Below are 18,834 nucleotides of genomic sequence, written 5' to 3'. Positions count from 1 at the left end.
TATGGGAATACAACAAAATGAGTCCTGCGCCTCTGCTCAAGCACTTCACTATTCAGTGAATTAGCTGTGCCTGGAAGGTCCCTTTAATGTTTTCTTACATCCACTTTTCTACCAGAGTAAAGGAACCTAAGGCTGTGTTCCCACAATCAGGTTTTCAGATTCGTTTTTTGAGTCCAAACCATGAGAATGTAAACAAAGAGGCTCAGCAGCAGCCTGAACATGGGGAACACACCCGTAGTCCATCTACGCCAACTATTTGTAATGCAGATTAAGACTTTAATGACTCTTAATAACTTATTGATATGCATAAAGCTCTTTCCCACCTTTATACAAATAGGTGGCTGGACCTTGCAGCATTTTCCACCTGACTATATAATAAAACAAAACCAGTGATCAAACCAAAAAATGTTTAATTACATTCCCCCCCCCAGTAACAAAATCAGCCTGAAATCTGAAAAAATACATTAAGTCTTTGCATGGAAACATTTATACAGCATCAGGTGTCACTATAAACATACAATATTATATATATTTATACAAAAATACTAACAGACTGCAAAGAATTTACAAAAAAAAAAAAAAAAAGTGAATGCAAAATGACTCGAGAACACGGTCAGGTCCGCTTCATTCAGAGCTGTATGTGTGGTGCTGGTTATAAAACAGTATAACAAATCTTCTCTCTGAAATATGTATGTATAACAAATGAACCAAACTAGGAAGTTACATCAACAAAACTTTAGACACAGGAGAAAATTTGTGGTTCTGCGGCTGCACTAGACTGGACTTTGGCTGCAGTTTTTGGACAGATTAGATGGATGAGGTCCCAGGGGACTTCATTCCAAGTTACAAAGTGCAGAATACAATGTACAGAGAATCAGCAAGGAACGCAACACTACACGGCCTTGTCATGTATAGAAAGCACTGGTGGCCCGAACATTAGATTTTGGACAGCAGATTTCACCAACAATCTGGTGTTCAGCTCCCTGACAGATGCACAAGTGCTCCATACCCTACAGCACATGCCGCCACCACTGGAGCATTAACCAGCCATTGTGTTATAGAGTACAAGCAGCATGTAATGTAATAATGACTAAATCTTGTAATCTAAAAAGGGTTGTGAGATCATTTATCCGGCACCAAACGGGCCAAGTAACTTTAAACATCGGGACATATTTCCCTTTACAAGGAGTATTTCGGGATTTAATAATTTTTAATCTGTTTCGAAATGTGATCAATATCAGATTAGCTGGGATCTAACACCAGACAGCCACAACAATGAGCTGTGATTGAAAGGCCTCAGTGAGTATTACCAAAGACTCATGACACAGATAGACGATAAGCTGCAATACTAAACACAACCACTAAACATTGTACGGCGCGGTGCTTGGTAATGAGTGATGACGTAGTAGCACTAGTCCAAAAACAGCTCATTGATAGGGGTCCTGGGTGTCAAACCCCAGTCAATCTTAGACTGAAGACTTATCAGAAGGATAGGTCATCAATTAAATTCTAGATCTGCTTTTATTGGAAGCACCAAACATTTGGTATAACATTTGGTATAACATTAGTATAACATTAGATCTGCCCAAAATGTCCAGACAAAACAGAGAACAGCAAGTCTGGTGCATAGGGAGTGGCCATTTACGTTACGAAGGTTGTCCAGTACAGAAGTGCAGCTGCACTAAAAAATCCAACCAATAAATAGGCGATTTTCTCTCTCTTTTTTTTTTAAGCAAGCAGCCATTTTTTTTTACCATCCAGGTAACCCCTTTACACACCTGGAAGGTTTCTTCGCCGTCTTCTGTGTGGTTATTGCACTCGATTTGCTCCACAGAGGGACTGATAAGTAAATGACAGAACATAAACCATGACAACGAGACCCCCTGAGATAAGCAGGAGTCTATGTAATTAGAGACCCTTTATCTATTCTTCAGGAGCCGGTTTGTAAATGCTTGAAAACCAGCGCAAATCCACTGGATAAAGGACAAGGGGCCATTGTGTGTGAACTGGTGCATACAGGGTATATCCGTCCTGCCCGCGACACTCTGAAAGACAGTCACATCAACAGCTGGACAGCTTTACTTTGCTTCCTCCGTGCTGGTGCTGGGAGTTGGATCGTCTTCTATTTGGATGCACGGCGGCTTCTCGGTTTTCAGACGCTTGGACTCTGGGGGTTTACAGTTGGGGTCCTGAACCGGTGAGTTTTCTGAAAGACACACATTTTTTCAAATTTTTTTTTTTTTGCAGAACCAACAAATTTTTGTACAAGTGAAGTAATCGATTGTAAAGCGCTGGTTCATTGGAAACACAACTTTCTCTCCCCGCAAACCTTCTGTATATACTTTCATTGCTTTCTCTTTATTACCAGTTTGTCAACAATCTCATAAAGCCTCTTTCCCAGCTTCACATGATCACTAAAAGATTTAAGGGTTATAATTATGCTCAACATTAGCGATAAACAGAGCCAAATTTGGGGTCTGTTCATCTCCACTCACCATTTATATTCTCCAAACCATAAGTATACAGTCAGGGAGGCAGAGCTGTCATTTCCTATAAGTGGGACGGGAACCTGAATAATTATTATTAGTTTGTCAGAGGGAAGTGATGGGATTTGAAGCACATCACACTTTGAAATGAGGACAGAGGTAGTTTTTGCCTTTATTTAGAAAGCCTCTGGTTAGCATTGCATTGAAAAAGGGTCGTGAATGTCATGAAACGCGTGGTTATCCCCTTCCTGACGTGCCCGAACCGTGATGTGCCATTACGTCACGGGTCGTGAAAGTGTTAAAGGATTTATTCAGAGTTACTCGTCACTCATTAACCAAACAATTCTAAGATGAACCAGATTTATTAGAAAATATTCTGCTGGAATATGAATTTGATTTAATCCAACTTCACACCATCTATCTGTTTGGTCCGAGCTTGTGCCATAATTTTGCAACCAGTTTTGTGCTCAATTGTGGAGCATCTAAGGCTGCGTCCCCTCGTTGAGCTAGGTGCAGATGTGTAACACTTAGGCTACATTCACACTAATGTATGGGGGACGTATATACGGCCGACGTATATACGGCAGATATACGTCCCCCATAGGCAGCAATGGGCGCACGGCACCCTACAGGAGCGGTACGGTGCCGCACACGTGCGGCACCGTACCGTTCCGTACCCGGGGAAGAGATAGGACCTGTCCTATCTTTTCCCGTAATACGGGGCCGTGCGCCATAGGTTGCTATGGAGAGGGGCGGGGGTGAGCTGCGCTCACCACCTCCTCCTCTCCCCGTACACTGCCGTTGCCCGCTACGGTACGGTACGGGCGGGCAACGGCAGTGTGAATATAGCCTTACTGTTGAACACTATAGGCGCTTATAAAGTCATAAGAGTTTACATCACATTTCCTATTAGAACAATCAAGACTGGTTTTAATGAATTTAAATTTGTACAAAAAACCATGTATACGATGACATTTCCATAATAAAGTTTCATATCACATGACTTTAAAAAAAAAAAGTCTTCAATTGAAAGCATAAGGAGATAAGACAAGGTAAGATCAAATAGAGGTGGGTGATGGGAGAGGGGGTAAGGGAAGGGGTATAAACAAACATTAACATAACCATAACTTGGCAACAATTATATTAGTTAAGATACAATAACAAAAGTTGTAGGGAATCTTACAAGATGGTGAGTATTTTGTTGTAAGAGGAATCGAGCCATTATTGTAAGACTTCTCACATGGATGTTGGAGATGCCAAGAAAAACACACAGATACGATCCACATATGGCGGAATTGTAAAATCATTCAAGGACTTTGGAGAGACAAAAGCTTTACTATACAAAATTTGCCATTTCTCAAATCAAACAGACAATTCTCCAAGCCCTCTTCTTCATAGATTTAGAAGATTATACTTCCCCACATCTCACAATTATTTCTCATGTGATTATTGCAGCAAGAATAAAAATGCCCTCAACCATTTGAAAAGGTTTACAGTATAAGATAATTACTTACCATTACTAGCGGGTTCCACTCGGCTAGGTTGGGGGGATGCTGGAGTGGTCTTCTCTGTGCTTGGTGAATTAGTCTTTACAGGAATCAGATTTATTTTCCTAAAAGAAAAGTTTCCAGATAATGGAATACAGCAAAAAGTAAGCCAAAAACACCAACCATCATCACTGCTCATATGCAAATTATCTATAGCTGCAGATAAAAACAAAGCCTCTGCTATTCCCGTTACTGAATACACAACAACTAATGGATAGTTTACCTTGCAGATAGTGGAAATGAGCATTCAAAAGAACAATCACCCCAACTAACCGTGGCTAGAACATCAGGCCCAGTTACATTGCTTAGTTTAGAGATATGCACTTACTTAGTACAGTTTGTGCTGGATTTGCTCCAGGCTTCCAATGTATTCAGAGCAATCCTTCTGGGTGGTGCCGCCTTGTTTTGCATGTTCTTTCTGTCCTCGGAGGTCGGGGTGGCAGGGATCACTGTGATTCCCACCGGTGTGGATGGCTGACTGCTGCTAGCCTGTGGTCTGCTCAGCATAGGAGTGGATGGACTTGCCTGCTCTTGCAGTCGAGCAGAAGGAGTCAGCTCACCCGCTCGTAAAATTGGAGAGGATACTCTTTTTCCTTGAGATTTCCTGGCCTTCTTCTCTGTGGTAGAAGGAGGACTCAAAACTAATGCAGGTTTCTCTTTAAGAGGAACTCCAAGTTCACCTTCATCAAAAGTCACAAATGAGCAATATCCATCAGTGGAGGAGATTGATAGAAACGTCCCGTCACCGGACCTGAGCGGAAGAGAAAGGAAACAGATTAACAAACAATCTCAGGAGTAGTAGTAGTAGTAATCATACAGCTGCTAACGATGTCCTGCAAACATGTTCAACCCTGTAATGGCATCTTACGATACTCTGGTCTTACCACGATATGTCACTCAGGGTGTGATAATGCACATTGGAAACATAACCAAAAGGGAAAAGCTGCTGCGTATCATAGAAAAGCACGGCATCTTCTGACGCAACAGCAAAGATCATCCGATAAGGGAGAGAGAGAAGACTCTGCTGTGGCGCCTCTCCGTCAGCATCTGGAAAAGTGCAAACAGGAGCGTTACACTAAGGAAAAAACTAAAGTAGAAAGTGTGAAGTAACATTTCCCAATGAATGTAACAGCTGCAGGAGGTATCTTTAAAGGGAACCCGTCACCACTATTTTCACAAATACAGGTAGTGACAGGTTCCTATAGAGCTCTAATAACTATTTGACACCCTGCTTGTAGCTAAAAATTATGCCCCTGAGATTCTCATATATTCAACTTTATAGTTTTATCTGGTAACTAAACATGGCTACAGTGAGTCCAGATGGGTGTGGCCTCCTCAGGCTGAATCCAGCAGCTCCTCCCCATCCCTATCTCTGTATGCTGCTATAAGGTCATGTGACCAGGGTGACATCACAGGTACTATAGCTTTTGTTGCATTAGGAACTGTACACTAAGCATATATGTCATGAAATCACAGCATATTTTATCACATCAAATCACAGCAGCCTGCATGGAGAGGAATAGAAGTCCATGGAGGCTGCTGTGATTGTTTTATGTGGTCAGATATGTACATGGGGTATAGTTTTCATATTAAGTAGCTCAAGGACCTTTGATGATGTCACCCTGGTCACATGACATTAGGCCACGCCTCCCACACTCCAAAACATACTCTTAGGTTGATTAGATTTTGAGCCTCATTGGGGACAGGGACCAATTTGACAAGCTCTGTGCAGCGCTGCGTAATCTGTAGGCGCTATATAAATAAAGAATTATTATTATTATTTTCTCCTGCAGTCTCATTGAAGTATTGAATGAATAAGGCAAAAGGCACACTCAACCTTTTGCTCTATACACTTATGGAGACTATGAACGCCCATTAGCGTGTGCGAGGGTCCGGGCAGTATTGATAGGGGATAACATCCAAAATATTTTTGGTACAACCACTTTAAGAAGTCCTACATTAGAGATTTCCATAAAAGTTGGAAACCCCCTGGCGTAGACTTATGGGACACAAATTTTACATCTTACACATTTATGTCAAATAAAAAAAGGCAATGAGAGGGTTAAATAATTCACCTTTACTTGCCGGTCTCAACTCATAAAAAACTGGACAGCATCGAACTGCAAGTGTGGCCTTTCCTGGACAAGGCAGATGCGCTATAGGCCTGGAGAGAAAACATTTTTGTTTTTATGCAGCTACAGTGAACTAAAGGCATAGGTAACCACTGCTCTACTCACACATGGGGACTCCGGACATCCAACTATTCAGCAATCATGTGGAAACATTAAACCTTTCCCGCTGCAGCCCTTTTTCGTTTTTGCATTTCCATTTTTCAGTCCCCAACTTAAAAAATCTATAACTTTTTTATTTTTCCACGTACAGAGCTGTGTATGGGCTTGTTTTCTGTGTAACAAACTGCACTTCACAGTGATGGTATTGAATATTCCATGCCGAGTACTGGGAAGCGGGAAAAAATTCCAAATGCAGCTAAGTTGGTTAAAAACCGTATTTGCACCGTTTTCTTGTGGGCTTGGATTATACGGATTTCACTGTACGCCCCAAATGACGTCTACTTTATTCTTTGGGTCAGTACGATTACGGAGACACCAAATTTGTATTGGTTTTATGTTTTCATACATTTACAAAAATTAAAACCTGAACAATTTTTTTTATTTTGCCATCTGCTGGCGCTGAGCTGTATGTGGTGTCATTTTTTGCGACCCGATAACATTTTCAATGCTTCTATTTTTAGGACTGTATGACCTTTTGATCACTTTTTATTGAATTTTTTATATTATTCAAAACGGCAAAAAAGTGCACTATTTTCCATCACATGGTTAAACGCAGTGAAGAAACTTTATATTTTGATAAATTGGGCATTTTCGGATGCGACGATACCCTATGTGTATGATTATATCAGTTCTAGGGAAAGAGGGGGGATTTGAATTTTTAGGTTTTTTTTATTATAATTTTTGTTATTTTTACTATTTTTCAGACCCCATAGGTACTTTAACACTAGGTTGTCTGATCGATCCTACCAGATACTACAATACTAAGGCAGTAAGGCAGTATGTGGGGATTATCATGCCGATCGCTGCCCCCAGATGACATCACAGGGAACTCGTCGTTCCCTGTGATGTCATCTGGGGGCAGCGTTCTTCACCAAGATGGCGGCACCCATGCACTAGCCAAGAGAAAACTCTACTTCATTTTTTTTTTTTTGAACATTAAAAAAAAAAAACATTTAGTAATGCTATCTCTTCAACATCTCATAAAAGCAATATTGCCTAAATTATAAAAGACCTGGGGTATTATGTAGCAACCCTTTAATGTGTTTCTCCATTTAAAGTCATAAAGGGGAGTCATACAAGTAGGGAATGTCCTCCTAAGACCATTAGGATGTTGTAAACTGGTCAATCAGTAAACTATGCTTTGTTTTCCCCAGACAAGCTCGGAGTAGGTACATCTTGCCATTACACAGACTGAGCTTCATGTAATGAAGTCAGACGTGTTGCCTGCTGTTAAGTCTCTGAGCCACTGACTGGTGGATAATTACACAATACAACTAGATTACATAGACTGGACATCACAAAGCCCTGGCCCTGTAAAATATATATTACCTTTTAAGATTCTTCCTAGAGAAGACGTATGTTGTGTTTACAAGAACCTCTCCAACCTCTACAAATCCAGCTGAAAATTGGAACACACAAAACAATCAGAAATGTACAAAATATAAAAAATTTCACACAAATTCTTAGAAAGACTACACTGACACAGACCTGGGGTGAGGAGGAGGGAGCCATCAGGTGTAAATGAAAGTCTCCGGAAGAAAGATTTCATGCTGTCATCGTGATAAATGCGGTAAGTTTTGCTCTGAGAAACAGAGATGTCTATAATGAAGTCTAAATCATAGTCAGGAGGTTTTCTATTAATTTAGCTCAGAAATGTATCTAATCAAAATAACCACAGCAACAAAATTCACTAAATTGAGAAAGCTATGGTTACACTGTACCTCTCCATCAGGCGTGGGGATAGCGGATAACATCTTGCTGACGTTGAAGGCGACTCTCTTGCTTTCAGTTCTATATACTCTCAAGACTCTGTACAGAGAACAATTAATTCAATTAATTCCCAACGTAAGCCCTTACACCGAGCAAGTCCACATGTAACATGCAAATTTTGATTCCATGTCCATTTTTTTCCAGTCAGTATGCCATCCATGATTTTCACAGATAGCATACTTGCCCTGCATTGTTTATGTGGCTCTTCCCATGTCCTTTCCTTTTCACTAACCTGTGGTCTGCTGGTAAAAAAAAGTTGGAGCATGCACTATTTTTTTCATTTAAGTGGACAACCACAAGTCAGGTGCGGATACAGTGACACAAAACGTATGCGTTCATTTGCAGATACTCAGTGTGTGAATGAGTCCAAAGCCTGCAATGTTTCTTCTGCATTTACTTGCTGCTTTCTATCAGCTCCACATGAATCATGTGCTGTACTCAGCCACAAACAATAGAGTCCTGGCACAGCACACGATGATACCCATGTGTCCGTATCTTTCACATTCCCTCAGGTTTCTACATGAAGGCTCAAGCTGGAAATACAAGCAGGAATAGGACCTGCTAGGACACATATAGTACTATCCTGTAACTATGTTATCCATATAGTAAGACTCACCGGTCACAGCTTAGTGTTGCAATGTACTTCCCCAGAGGATCCCAGGTAACTCCTTGCACATAGCTCTTATGCTCATTAAATATACAAATTTTCTGCCCTAAAAAAGAAAAACGTGCACAATATGAGCACTTTAACATAGTTCATTTACTAGAAAAACTATCACTTATTGAGAAGCCAGATCACTTATCTTAATTTTTAATCATCTTTACAGTTGACACAGAATTATTTAATGACCCCTGAGCATAGAGTATACACAACTCATAAGCTTATAGGGAAAGAGCTATTACATTATAATTCACTTCAGGTCCTCAGCCTCAGAACAGGTGGAATAATAATTTTCTATGATTGCCTTAACTTTAGAGACAGATGTGTGATCTTTTGAGGTCGCTGCAGATATATAAAACGTGCTCTTGATTTCTAAAACTAAATCAGCAACTGAAGCCATCCCCAAGTACAGGCCATGACACAATGTCAGGTTGTCACTCAGCTTTGGCAGCTGACCATATGAATATGCTGAACTCAACATGTCAGATCAGCTAAGTAGGGTACAGAGCACTAAATCACAAGACAGAGGTTCATGCGGCTGTATAAATGGTCCTTTTGGCAAATTGTGTGGAGCTGATCACATATAGACTTTCTGCCCTACAACCAGTTTATAGGTCCCTTCACATGAGCTGCTAATTTGCCCACAACAAGCAAAGTTAATAAAAGTCCTTATAATAGTAATGCAAATGGTGTAATAGAATGAACCTAAACCTAATCGATGTAATAGTATCTCACCTTTAACAACATCCCACATAATGGCTGAATTATCCACCGATGCAGATACCATGCAGTTGCTGTCCTGAGTCCAGCTAATGTCATACACATCTTCCAAGTGGCCTCTATAAAATTAAAGAAAAGTAAGTTTGGCCTTTCCCAAGTAAATTTGTGTTTCACTCATTATAAAAGATCAAGTGAACCCAATTACAAAAAAAAAAAAATCTATAACAAAAAAAAAAATTACGGGCATACTTAGGCTGCATTCAGACGGCCGTTTTGGGACGTATATACGTCCCCCATAGGACAGCAATGGGCGCACAGAGCGGTAAGGACATGCCCCATCTTTCCCATGAATACGGCATCCTGCGCCATACATCGCTGTGGAGAGGGCCGGGGGTGAGCAGCGCTGACACATACCCGCCATGCTACGGTACAGCAAGCACACGTTCATCTGATTGTAGCCTTAGACTCCAGCAACAGAAGATACAACTTCTTTTTGTTTATTATTAAAGGCATTCACTAATGCCAAGCATTGCTTTAACCCCTTAATGACCGCTGTATCGGGATTCTACGGCGGTCATTAAGGGCACTTCTTCTGACGCGATGCCTTTCTACGGCGGCACGTCAGAAGATGATTTCGGGACACCAGGTCGCGCTGGTGCTGGTGTCAGGCTGTGATGTCACAGCCCAGACCCGGCACTAACACCCGGGATCGGAAAAAACGCGGCGTGTAAGTGTCCCCACCGTGGATCGGACCCCTCCGGTGTGCTTACCGGGGGATCCGATCCCTCCTGCCGCTGCCCCCGGGTCCGGCGAGTGACACGAGGCTTCCGGCTCCTCTTCTCGTCGGGTTCTGCCTTCCTGGCAGGACCCGGCTGTAAGTAACTGAGCATGCTTACACTATACACTGCAATATAAGTGTATTGCAGTGTAAAGGCTTGAACAAGCGATCGCAAAGGATAGAAAATGTAAAAAAAAAAAAAAAAGAATAATTTTATAATAATAATTAAATAAAATAAAAGTCCCATAATCTCCCCAGTTACACATATGTGTATAATGCAAATAAAGCATATAAAACACCAAAAAAATGTACATATTTGGTATCACCGCATCCGTATTAATCTGTAGAATAAATCTAAATCGATATTGAACCCGCTCGGTGAACGACGTAAAGGAAAAAAAAAAAAACACGAAAAACTTCCCGTAATATACAATTTTTCATCAAGCACCATCACAAAAAATGAAGAAGTGATCAAAAAAAGCTAAGTTCCCTAATATGATACGACTGAATAGAACAACTCTTTTCGCAAAAAATAAGCCCTCAACCAGATCTGACAACAGAAAAATACAGAAGTTATGGCCCTGAAAAGTTATCAATAGTAAAAACAATGCGATTTTCTCCAATATTGGTCTTGCTCAGTAAAATTGAGCAAAGATAAGAAAAACTATATAAATGAGGTATCACCGCAATCGTAGTGAACCAGGGACTAAATATAAAATATTATTTTTACATTACGGTGAGTGGGGGGAAAAATGCAAAATAAAAATTGCTGATTTTGTTTGTGTCCCCCTTGAAATAGTTAATAAAATCTCATGAATAAGCTTTAGACCCCCAAAAATAATTATCTATTCATTGTATCTCATCCCGTAAAAATTAAAGGACACCTGTCATCAGTTCTCTGTCACTTGTACTGTCACCTCTACCTGTTGGAGCAGATCACAAGGATCCCATCCCAGCCTTTATCTAGTCAATTCATAAATTAATCATTGCAAAATCATCCATTCTTTATTATGTAAATGAGGCTGGTCACATGGTCAGCGGCAGTGATGTCACCCCTGTTACCCCTCCCTTCTCCTCCCCCTGCTCATGTCTGTGTGTAATGTATAGTAAAGCATGGCTAGTGTGTGTGCTGCATCTGCTGACATGCTGCATCCTCCTAATATACAGGTGAGAGACACAGACATCAGCTACACATGAATCTGACATGTTCTGCTGTAACATGGCTGCCTGGAGCTGCTGTATCTCTCCTATACACACACACATGCACACACAGGCTGCAGGGGGTGTGGCCGCCAGCACCAGGAAGCACATCATTATACAGCCTCACATCATTATACAGGCTGTCAGTCATGCACTAGGGGTGTGGCTGTACCTCCCACTCATGAATAAGCTGGACAGCTTGAATATGCTAATGACTCATTGGACATTTCACAGGTCATTTGCATACAGCTTTAGGACCTCATTGCTTAAGGTTATAGGCATGTAGAGGGACAATGAAGGGATACAGGCAATGCTCTCTAATGGCAGTTTATGAAAATATATTTAGTTTAGGGGGGTTATTTTGCATGACGGGTTCTCTTTAAGCCTCATGTTCACGTTAACAAAAATAAAATAAAATGTATAGCTTGAACAATGTGACAATACAAATCTGCTGTGAATAGCGCTGCTTCCATCCTATGCCCGGCCGTGCGCCCATACAGCAGTTTACACATATGGGGTATCAGTACTCGGGAGAAATTGGGCATCAAACAATGCAGAGCGTTTCATCATTTAATTTATTATGAAACTGTCAGTTTTGGCCTAATTTTCAAGTTTCTAAATCGCAGGTCCATATTGTTTTAACCCATGTGAAACACTTAAAGGATTAATAGACTTAATAGAAGTTGTTTTACATACGTTGAGGGGTTTTACTATTATTTAGGCCTTTCAAAGTCACTTGAAAGCTGAGTTGTCCCTCAAAATGTGCGTTTTGCCAATTTTCATGAAAAGGAGAAAAATCGCACCTAAAGTTCAGCGCCTCATAACATCCTAGAAAAATGACAGGACGCATAAAATATCATCCCAACATAAAGCAGACAATTATACCTATCAAAGTGCAGTTGCAGCCCAGATGAAATCTATATGGTAGTTTGTCTGGACTAAAGGCTCTCCTAAGGAATGAACATCAGTACCCAAATGATTAGCGTCTGACACCCAGACTCCACACCAATGAGCTGTTACCAGAGTAGAAAGTAGGAAGCCAAAGGCTTTGCATAGTAGCTGTGCCAAGTTATCAACCACCTCCCTTGCTTGGGCGCCCCCCTAGAAAACAGATACCTTAGAGACTTAAATACAGTCCAGGTTTCCTTGTTCAGTGCATTTTCCTCTTCATCATTAAAAGGTGTGGATTCCACTTCTTTGTTTTCACTTTGTTTCCATAATAATATTACAGCATCTGTACAGAAAAGAACATGAATACTGCCATTACCTATCGCCACCCAATAAAGGAGAGGATTACACAGTGACATGCAAGCCATACAACGCAAGATTGCAATGTTGCACTGAAATATTGCTGCTAATAAGAAAAGGGGGTACATGACAACAGACCAGACCTCAAATCCAAACCTGCTGGATTTCTACGAGATGACATTTACTTTAGATACCTGCAATGTTTGTAGTCTTAAGATGGTCATAGATCATACAGCAGTCACCCAATTACACATTCTAAGACTTGCAGACACAGAAGATTTTGGACTGCCTAAAAGTCTGAACTAAAACCTACTCCCTCTTTACCAAGGTAGAGCCATAGCAGTTTCACAATGCGGATAAGCCTTATATAATTATGCACTGTACAATAAGGCTTGTGCGCCAACTTATTGCAGTTTTAGCATCAATTCTCCTGCAGAAACGCAACAAGACAGAATCTGCCCCCATGGACATGCCACGACCTAAGCGGAATCGGCGCCATTTTCCACTGGAATATCCAGGTCAAAATACACTGTGAATTTGCATTAGTTCAGAATGGCTGAACAGAATAAAAAAATATCCTACAATTTTAGCTTTTATGAAATCAAACCAATATAGGGAACAAGAATCTGATAGTGCTGATATGTAAAATGAACCTTACCGTCTCCACCTGACGCCAAAATCTCCCCATTGGGAGAGAATCGCACAACGTTGACAGCCTTTGTGTGACGGGTGAGACTGGCTAAAAATTCCACCACAGCTTTCCCTTCTTCATTTTTCTCCACCTTCCACAGCTGACAACAAAAGAAAGGAAGAAAATAAACCTATGTGCCATTAGGTCACCAAACACTAATGACTTTCCTCATGTTCTATTCCATGGATGAAACAAAGTTGATGATAAAAACTGCTTTGGTACCTTTATACAAATCCATAAGCAACCCATAGACTTCCCCACTTCTTATTTCCTGCACTAACAGTCAGTGATGAGCAGCAGTAATGAAAGGCCCTGGGTTAAAGAAAAGCATCAGAAAGTGCTTAGAAGTGGGGTACTGGACAGCACTGGAACCAAGGTTGGGGGGGGGGGGGGGTCTTTTTATTTGACACAACTTAGCAGCATTTGTCTACTGCAACTAAAACATTATTTTAAGGGGTCACCAAGGTGCTGAAAAACATGGCTGCTTTATTCCAGAGAACACACTCCACACCTAACCATGGGTAGTATGTGGTATTGCAACTAAGCAACTTAAAGGGAACCTGTCACCATTTTCACATGTACAACTACTGGCAGGTTCCCATAGAGTCCTATAAAAAAATGTTTCCCTCATATTCCTATATGTCAACTGTATCTTATATTATCTGGCATCAGAGGGGGCGTGTCCTGCCAAGGCAGACCCTCCCATTTACTCCTTCACATGTCCAATGCCTCTTCTGAGCATGTCATGTGACCAGGTTGACGTCATCTACATTGACATTACATTGGCAATGTCTATCCCACGTATGTATCCGATTACATAAAATCACAGCAGCCTCCATGAAGGATGGGGAGGAGTAGAAGTCCATGGAGGCTGCTGTAACTTCATGTGATCAGATACAGAAATGGAGTAGAGGTTGCCAATGTAACAGGACATTACATCTGGTCACCCGACATGAAGTGCCCAATGATAAAACAGAGCAGCATGTCCCAGCATGAGACCTGTCAATCATTAACAAGGAGGTAGGGCAATGCAAGTAAAATTTACTATGCACAACTTATTTAGTTTCGTTGGACTCGTATCAGGGGAGTTGCATGTAAGTTTACAAACTAATATTCTTAACATTGCAACCATCGAAAGGAACCATTTAGGGATACAGGCAATGCTTTTTGATCATGCTTTTTAGTGAAGTCTTTATTTTTGGTGGGTTAATTTGCGAACAGTCCAGTCACAGCGGATTCATTGAATTATACCATCTTGCTACCAGTCTTCCTCCAGGGGCCGAGAGACGCAACATCACTGATCTCTCGGCACTTATCACGCATGCGTAGACACGTATTCAAGCAGTGGTAGGTTTCCTTTAATAACGCTGATGGGTTACTTACCCGCACCGCAGTGTCCACCCCGGCTGAGGCCAGTCTGTTAACTTTGTTGTTGCCATGCTGAAAATCCACACTATACACCGGCTCCCGGTTGTGCCAGGAAATCTCACAGGTAATAACTTTCATTCTGGACAGAAAGAGGAGATTAGAGATTATAGTCTAATATAGTCTCAAAACAATCAGATTAGGTCCCCTGTATTTGTGGGGTGTTGAGTAGTACCGGGCGCTGGTTCTTTTGATGCCAGTTCTGTAGGACTATTCATACCTAGAAATACTGTCCTAATGCAACACAGTTACTGTAAAGTGATCGCAGGAATAGAGGGAATGTGGTGAAGCCAGGACTGAAACCTACTCCACCGGCTGAAGAACATATCCTAAAGGAAATCTACCATCAAAACCAAGGGACATTACTCCTAGATCCAGGCACTTTATTATCCATGGCCCCCTTCCATCTAACATTAACTATTACAATTATTCTGATGAGCCTGAAGGGCTCAAGGGGGTGTCACCATAATCCCTCTGTGCAGCAGGCTGTTACACTGTCTTCCCCCCCCCCCCCCCCCATCAGCTGTAATCTCAAAGTAGGAGTGGGGAGTGTTTCTCACAGTGCAGGTGCCTGTGAAGCTACCACATGGAGGGGCTCTAGTAATGCCCCACAAAGCCTTTATGGCTCAATAGCATAAATATAAAAGCTGATTTTAGCCATGAATAACAAATATAAGAAGATTCCCACAGTCCCGGTGCCTCGATCTTTGAGCAAGTGTCCCTGGTTTATCATGATGGATTTTGATGGTAAATTTCCTACCATCCGTTGTCCATCGAAAAATAGATGCCGGTTCTAGCCAGGAACCTTGAAAACCACTGGGAGGCCAAAGGGGTATTAAAAGAGAATACATGATCATGACCCATGGGCAACACAGGAAGCCCATTAGAAAAATGAAGGGATGTTACTGATTGGATAACGCAAGTCACGTGACCCCTCTGGAACTTCTGTCTTGATGCAGGACCCAAAACCTGGAAGTAACGAAGCTATATATGACCCGGAAAACAAATCAGCATAAAACCCTTTAAGATAGGGACACCATGGTACTTACCTGCTCCTTGGTTTGATCCCAATATTGAAGGCACATGAATGGAGTAGTCTACATGTATTAGAGGATAATGTTCTGATGGGGGTCACAGCAATGTCTATGGCCGGGAATGATCCAGCACAATACACGGCCTCCTCTGTCCTTCATAGAGAATAAATGGCGCATGCTCCATCATGTACAGGTGGTTCATCATACATGCCTATAACACCCCTTTAAGAGCCGTAGTAAACTCCTCTTAAAGGGATATTCCCCATTATTGTTAGTATTTAGCAGTTCATATACTATAGGACCCCCTCTTTTTGATAAGTGAAGGGTATTCAGCATCCATTGCCGGTCCTGACACATTGTACCAAAACTGCAGCGGGACCCCCACCTGCTCCAGGATATGAGGGGCTTATAACCCCTTCCCCTCCATTCCCAGGGGGATACCCATCCATTTTAAAGATCTCTGCTAGCTGTCAGTGAACGCCATGTAAGCTCAGTTTCTGTTCATAGTGTATTCTTCTCACCATCCTACAGACTCCATGACGGTACGAATTTTGTGATCGTGGTGACGGGGGTCCCCATTATTTCACCATTGTTAGGGGGGTCCCAGATACATAATATTGAGTATGGGTGCACGTCACACGATAAACTGGGCTCTGCTACATCGTCACGCTATATAAGTATTTTAGTACAAGTCCTATCACGTAATATAACCCCCATTATCCACTACTGAGAAGATGGGAATGCTGGGAGTTGTAGTCCATGATATAATTTACTCTGCAGACAGGAGATAATGCTGCGGACAGTGATGTATGGGAACAGTCTAATCATGGAGGCCTCAGATACACAATATATTGTATAGACAGGCACAGTCATGCCCCTGTTGCTGGTGTGTAGTAAGCCCCGTACATAATAATATCGTCCTGATATAGAAGAAGAAGCCTTACATGGCGAAATCATGTGTATATGACTGCCGTGAGGTGGTATCGTTGGGCTGGGGGTCGCCGGTGGTGCCCGGGAGCGGGACTTACCTCAGGACGTGTCCGGCCGGTATCAGGTTTGACTGAAGAAGTTTTCCCGCCCGCGCGTCTCTGCGCTGTCGCTTGGAGTGGCGGCCGCTGCAGCGCCACCTGGTGGCCGGGAGGGAGAACTGCAGCCTGCGGACAGCACCACATACAGGTGCTGGCGAGCTGTGCACCGGCACAGAGACATACATTCAGGGTTTTACTCGTAATTTTGGGTAAAGACATTATTGACAGCCATGAAAAGTTACTTTTAGGAAGTTTTTTAGATAAATTAATTTGTTACTAATTAGTTTTCTGACACAAGCCCCACCTTCATGCTTAGACCACGCCTCTTTAGCACCCTCAGAGTGCCCCCTGTAAACAGGTCCAGGATGGAAAACCTAACCTCTGCTTGTAGTATAGACTGATATGGATCTTATCTGCACCGACATATCATAACGAGCCATTAGCAGAGGGGAGGCACCATGTATTGTTGGGGGCCACAGAGATGATTGGGGTCACTCCCGATCAAGCTCGCCCTGACTCTCCAGAACCTTCCGCTGATGAGATATTGGCACATATTCCATGTTATATTAAAGGGGTTTTCCAGGAATTCTTGATTACCCCCCCGAGCAGGGGCATAAATTAAGGGGGTGCAGAGGTTGCGGTCGCACCCGGGCCTAAGAGGTTTAGGGGGCCCTTATGGTGTCACTTTCCCATATGAGAAGACTATTACTATAAACCATACATTATAGTCGGGGGCCTGGCACAGACTTTGCACTGGGGCCCATCAGCTTCTAGTTACACCACTGCCACCGAGGCATCTGGTTCCAGTGATCCAGCTCTAACCCAATAATATAACCTAAAGGTCCAACAGAAGATAAACCCAATTTGGAGGCTACTTTTCTCTAGTGGTTGATGGATGTGGGGACAATAGTCTTATGTGCTGGGCCCAAAGAATTCCAGTGTAACACTTAACCCTTGACCGGGCCAGAAGATCAGGGAGGTCACCCTGTACCCTGATCATCTAACCACATTGTCACCCCAAGAACTACATGGATAATACAGTAATGTGTCTGCAACACCCCTGCCGATGCATAGGCAGAGGAGTAGTTGCGAATAAGCCCCTTTGTCTGTGTGTCCCCAGCAGGTGAGCATGTACAACTCACTTCAGGGTCATATAGTCAGATAGAGGTAATTATGCAGCGGTAGATACTGCCTGGATAGGCAAGGGTTAATCTTATTCAATGTTATCATCCAATGATTTTCCACCTTTGTAACTGGAGTGTGATTGGAGAGTGAGCCACCACCTGACCAGAGGGTAACAAAACCCCTGGACAGGAAATGACAAGCTCTCTTTACCACTACCTCTCACCAAGAGAGGTCACTCTTGGAACTCAGCTCTCCTAGAGAGCACATCTCTCTTTCCAGAAAGCTCTCTTACCAGAGAGACCTCAGAGCACACGCCCTGACCACAGGCCTCTTTAGGCCCAGCTCTCACCTCATGAGCAGCTCTTTAGGCTCAGCTCCTGACTGAGGAGCATCTCTTCTACAACACCGAGTAACCAGAGACAGTGTGAGATACACCTTCAGTGTCTCACACATAGCTACCACCTAGCACATAGATGCAGCTTCCAGCATTGGACACAGCTACATCCCAGGCTGGTGACCAAACTCCTGAGGTTCCCTCTCCAAGATCACTCCAGTAATCCGGCATCTGTACAAGATCGTTTGGCCTGTTGCTGCTGTTGGTTCAAATAAAGAACTGTAAGTTATTTTTGCACAACATTGCCTCTGTCTGGTCCCTGCTACGGCTGTATCACCATCAAGGGCGCCCCATCTATCTACCAGGGACCTATACTACAGACTCTAAGGGCTGCCCCAGGGAGAACCACAGCCTCTCCCCTCCATATTTCTTGCCAACACCACCTGTTGGAGACCTGCCAGGCTGTAGGACAGCCCTTCGGTCCCCATACCAAGCA

The 18,834-nt window shown here is 42.5% G+C and overlaps 1 protein-coding gene across 2 annotated transcripts; it reads right to left on the bottom strand.

Moving 5' to 3' along the window:
• Positions 1 to 393: 393 nt before the first annotated feature.
• On the bottom strand, positions 394 to 17,017 carry CHAF1B (chromatin assembly factor 1 subunit B). Of its 2 annotated transcripts, none has more exons than XM_072138740.1 (14): positions 16,880 to 17,017; positions 14,776 to 14,899; positions 13,360 to 13,492; positions 12,570 to 12,687; positions 9,491 to 9,594; positions 8,711 to 8,807; positions 8,046 to 8,133; positions 7,813 to 7,906; positions 7,654 to 7,723; positions 6,109 to 6,197; positions 4,918 to 5,080; positions 4,362 to 4,784; positions 4,001 to 4,098; positions 394 to 2,206 (listed from the first exon to the last, which is right to left on the bottom strand). In XM_072138740.1, exons 2-14 carry the CDS (start codon positions 14,896 to 14,898, stop codon positions 2,079 to 2,081), a joined length of 1,728 nt encoding a protein of 575 aa, XP_071994841.1. In that variant the 5' UTR covers position 14,899; positions 16,880 to 17,017; the 3' UTR covers positions 394 to 2,078. The 2 variants fall into 2 exon arrangements, with proteins under 2 accessions (XP_071994841.1, XP_071994842.1); XM_072138741.1 differs by lacking the exon at positions 16,880 to 17,017 and adding an exon at positions 16,796 to 16,875.
• Between the last annotated feature and the right edge of the window lie 1,817 nt (positions 17,018 to 18,834).

This window comes from Engystomops pustulosus, chromosome 2 (assembly GCF_040894005.1).
Source record: "Engystomops pustulosus chromosome 2, aEngPut4.maternal, whole genome shotgun sequence".
Classification (NCBI taxonomy): domain Eukaryota; kingdom Metazoa; phylum Chordata; class Amphibia; order Anura; family Leptodactylidae; genus Engystomops; species Engystomops pustulosus.
Note: the sequence above shows the minus strand (reverse complement) of the source record. Positions and strands in the feature narration are given on the sequence as shown.

Coding starts and splice junctions, on each gene's coding strand:
- CHAF1B (XM_072138740.1), bottom strand. CDS start 14,898: ATGAAAGTTATTACCTGTGAGATTTCCTGGCACAACCGGGAGCCGGTG. Junction 5,081..6,108: donor GTTGAGACCGGCAAGTAAAG/GTGAATTATTTA, acceptor GCACTTTTCCAG/ATGCTGACGGAGAGGCGCCA. Junction 4,785..4,917: donor ACCCTGAGTGACATATCGTG/GTAAGACCAGAG, acceptor TCTTCCGCTCAG/GTCCGGTGACGGGACGTTTC.